General features: G+C 43.2%; 1 protein-coding gene across 1 annotated transcript in view; it reads right to left on the bottom strand.

Moving 5' to 3' along the window:
* Positions 1-713: 713 nt before the first annotated feature.
* Positions 714-4,593, bottom strand: part of ccdc107 (coiled-coil domain containing 107) — a 7,759-nt gene continuing 3,879 nt past the window's right edge. The window contains exons 2-6 of the mRNA XM_053508283.1: positions 4,257-4,447; positions 4,042-4,114; positions 3,859-3,949; positions 3,656-3,756; positions 714-2,497 (exon numbers count right to left, since the gene is read on the bottom strand). Coding sequence (XP_053364258.1) covers positions 2,133-2,497; positions 3,656-3,756; positions 3,859-3,949; positions 4,042-4,114; positions 4,257-4,447 — 821 coding nt within the window. The 3' untranslated portion in view covers positions 714-2,132. The remainder of the gene's footprint in view (positions 2,498-3,655; positions 3,757-3,858; positions 3,950-4,041; positions 4,115-4,256; positions 4,448-4,593) is intronic.

Raw genomic sequence — 4,593 nt, 5'->3', positions numbered from 1 at the left:
GAAGTTCAACCTGCCACAGGAGCTGCTCACACAGTTTCACTCAGCCGTCATTGAATCCGTCCTGTGCACTTCAGTAACTGTCCGGTTTGGCTCAGCTACAAAAGCAGACATCAGAAGACTACGAAGGACGGTTCGGACTGCTGAAACAATTATTGGCACCCCCTCCCCACGCCGCAAGAACTGTATATATCCAGAGTAAGGAAAAGGGCTCGGAATATCACTTTGGACCCCTCACACCCAGGCCACCTTCCATTAGAACTTTTGCCGTCGAGTCGATGCTACAGAGCACCAAATACCAGGACAGTCAGACACAAGAACAGTTTTTCCCCCAGGCAATCTCCCTCATGAACAGTTCATTCTGTCAATAAATATATGTGCAATATTGTGTACAGTACCACAGTGCAATATACTGTATAATACCACAGATTTCAGATATTTATATAACTTATTTAAAAAAGTATCTTTTTTTTTTCTGTGTGTGTGTGTCGTGTGCTTTGTCAGTCATTTGTTTTTTGGTTTGGAAGCTCTGTCACTAAAACAAATTCCTTGTACGTGCAAGCGCACTTGGCAATAAAACTCTTTCTGATTCTAATTTTATTTTATTTAAGGCCCCAGTCATCTAAAAAAATGAATAAAAATAAAACCACTCCAGACAGAAAAAAAAGTCAGTAAAAAAATACATGGTTCTGTGTGTAACAACACAACGTTGTAGGATTATTATCTTCTGATCTCACAGCTCATTCTCACAGATTATTTATGTTAAATTACACCATGAGTATGATTAATGCTAACAGGAGAATAAAGCACAGCTAGCAAACATTAGCTAAAATCCCCAAAGAAAAATGCAATGAGCTATCGTTAAGTGAAAACATTCCAACCTAAACTAGCTAGGAAAAATCTAGCTAATGACCATACTCCCCAAAATCCATCTAGTGAAGTTTAGTACAATAAGAAAAATAGCTAGCCAATATTAAGAAAGAAAAAAAAACACACAAGCTAGCTAACGTATGACAACAACATTAGTCATTAAATTTAGTGTTCGCATCACAGGATTCAGGGAGTAAAAGAAATGTGTATTAATTACGCTAACGTTCTGATCTGTTACACAGTAAGGTGATTAGCGATGCTAAAACAGTTTAGCATTGAGTGCGCGTTCACACACTCATCACAACTACAAACACTGAGGAGAGTTTGTGTATAAATAATCAAAACACAAATATCTAATTCATAATGAGACACATCCGTGTTCTTTAGCATGCGTTTTCTAAAATAAGAACGTGATGAGGTAGCGCTAGCAACAAGGCTGCTAATCGTTTTGTCTCATGATTGTAATTCACTTACATGCATAAAACAGACATGCAGTGCTCACACTACACATGCATACGTCGCTAATTAGCAAAACAAGCTCGATACGAGACGTCAGAAACATTGGCGATTTAAATTCTTTGATTCATGAAGTGAGATGTGAAAAGGTAATAGAATGGGTCAAAGGTTACAGTGAAAAGAAAGAAACAACAGAATAAATAACTCAAAGCTGATGTTCTGTCAGGAAGGTGTCATGAAGCCCCGCCCACAACACCTCCTGACCACGCCCAGTCATGACTCCATTATATCTGCATGCTCTTTCCACATCACAGCCACACGCACACGTTCTTTAAATGTTACCGGCTCTCATACACCCGACTCTGAAACAAAACCTGAGACAAAAATGCTGAGACTCGATTGGACCAATAAATATAAATCTACCTGAAGTCTGCCTACAAATAATGCAGACAATTACAGGCCACACCCATTCTCATCTACCCTGACGCATCCTAAGCCACACCCACTTTCTCATCCTTGACTTCCTTGTAGAGATGAGTGCGCAGTGAGCCTGGTGAAACCAATTACGCTGAAACAATAAAGTAGTAAAGTGCAATAAAATGACTAATGTTCTGTGAAATAGTGAGTGTGAAGAGAAATAAAGGGATGTTTTAGGGTTTATCGTACAGCTCGCTCCGGCATGCTACGTGGCTGGCCTCTGCTTCATCAAAGCACTGTGTCCCTCAAAAGATCAAAGATGATAAAAATAAAAACTGCACAAGCAAGTCATATCCAATAAATTAATCGTTTATAAATAAAGACAGAAATGTCTAATCCTGTCTGTTGCGTCTGCGAAGCCCCGTCCCCAAGTCGTCTGGACGCATCGTAGCCACTCCTTCTTCTTCACCCGAGTCTCCTTCCTCCTGCCCCTCGTTATACAACTCCTCATCCTCTGTGGCCACTCCCATTACACCATCATGCTCCTCCTCCATCCCCATTCTGTCCTTGCCATGTTCTATAGCCCCGCCCACTCTGTCCCCATGCTCCTCCTCCAGAGACGGCATTCTGAAGTCGCTCTCCTCTCCCCCGTCTCTCTCTCCTGCCGTCTGTGGTTTGGTGCTCGTTTCCGTGCCGTGGGTTTCCATGGCGCTCAGCGACTCGATCAGGTTGTCAAGGTTACGCTCACATGATGCCTCTGAAAAGCACAAACAGGAAGCGGGGCAGACACCTCGACCAATCAGAGGGGATGTGTGTGTCTGTGATCACGCACACACACACACACACACAACAGAGTGTATAAAACACAAAAAACAGAGTGCAAACACAAAGTCTCTCTCTCTCTCTCTCTCACACACACACACACAAACACACACACACACACACACACACACACACACACACACACATTATTCTATTAATCTAAGCTGATTAAAGTTGAATCTGAGGTGAAAAATTGGTGTGTGTGTGTGTGTGTGTGTGTGAGATGCAGTGAAACTTCAGTACTATAGAATATATATTTGTAAATAGTTTAATTCCAGATATAAGGCGTCTGAGGGAGGACGTACAGTAGAGGCGTCCGGTCTGTGGAGCACTAATCACTTCTCCATAAACCACATGGTATTCTGATGAGTGTAATGTTGTGGAGAACTGGCTGGTACAGTCAGTGTGTATGACAGTCACAGTGCTGGAGTCCCCCATCTGAACGTGTTATGTTGCCTCTCTGATCTAAACTGCTATCTTGGAGCTAATGCTAACTGCAATAAAGTTGGATCATGTTCGATATTCGCTTGATATTCAGCGTTTCTTCCCTCGGTATGAACCAATCGAATATAAACACGACCTGATGATCCTCACTCAGATTTTATAAACGTCATGTGAAAACTAACAACAGCATGCGCTTTTAAAAAATACAGAAAAAGAACAGAAACCCTTTCCTTTCCCGAGATCATGCTGTAATTGCAGAACTTTAATAACTCAAATCAAACTAAATGCAAATCATTTGTAAACACTTGGTGTTAATGCTTTGGCTAAATAACATTAATAAATCAGTATTTGGTGGAATAATAACCTGATTTACAGTTAGAGCTCTCACACAACACAACACCTCTACAGTTCCACAGCGACAACTGGTCGAGGCAACCGAGTCAGACTCGACTCACACTGGACTCGACTAACGGATCTGACACCCTCTGAAATTCACTGAATCGCCGTTACATTTGATTCATTTATGAGACATCAGATTCAATTCAGTGATTCATGAGCTCTGAATCGTTGTAGCACACACACACACACACACACACACACACACACACATATGGTGTACTAATTGATTTAATTTTGTGTGTGTGTGTACCTGTTGGTGCATGCTGCATCCCCCGTTTCTTCATCAGGTGTCGGATACACTGCAGCTGAGTCATGATCTCGTTCTTCTGCTCCATCGCTACAGACTTCACACTTCACACACACACACACACACACACACACACACACACACACCAATAACATCAACACTTAGTGCTCACACACTTGTAGGGGTGTGTGTGTGTGTGTACTTACCAGTTAGTCAGAGGGTCGAGCTGTGTGAGGATGGAGTTCAGCATTTTCTCCGTCTGAGCCAAACGCTGTTCCAGCTCATTCAGCTGATTCTCTACACACACACACATATATACACATACATAAATACACACACACACACACACAGTTTACTATCCACACACACACACACACACACACACACACCTGTCTCCTCAGATTTGCGGAGTCCTCGGGCGGTTCTCTCTTTCTGAGCGCGTGTGTCGTCTGCAGACTTTATCTGTATACACACACATACACACACACACACACACACACACACACACACACACACAGTCACCACTCTCTGTGTTTATTCATCACTATTAGTATTTATTATTACTGATGATGATGATGATGATGCTGAATGACATTGCGGTGACCTTGAGGAACTTGTACGCGGCGAACAGCCCGACCCCGACGGCGTACAGCGGCATGAGCGTGAACACGTAGCCCTTGTTGTTGTTGCTGCCTCCGAGTTTGGCTTTCTCCTTCCTCAGCTCCTGTTCCATCAGCCGCTGGACCTGCTGAGCGCTGTCGGGGGGGCCGCGGTGAGGAGGGGTGGGGCCGGGGCCTGCGGGAGACACACACACACACACACACACACTAATAAGCATGCAGCAGACTAATCACCGCCTGACACACAACATGCTGTTTCTCATTAGTGTGTAACACTTATGAACACACACACACACTTCGCTGCACAAACAAGTCGTCACA

The sequence above is a fragment of the Clarias gariepinus genome, chromosome 12 (assembly GCF_024256425.1).
Source record: "Clarias gariepinus isolate MV-2021 ecotype Netherlands chromosome 12, CGAR_prim_01v2, whole genome shotgun sequence".
Taxonomy (NCBI): Eukaryota; Metazoa; Chordata; class Actinopteri; order Siluriformes; family Clariidae; genus Clarias; species Clarias gariepinus.
The sequence above is the reverse complement of the archived record's forward strand: the minus strand, read 5'-3'. Positions and strand labels throughout refer to the sequence as shown.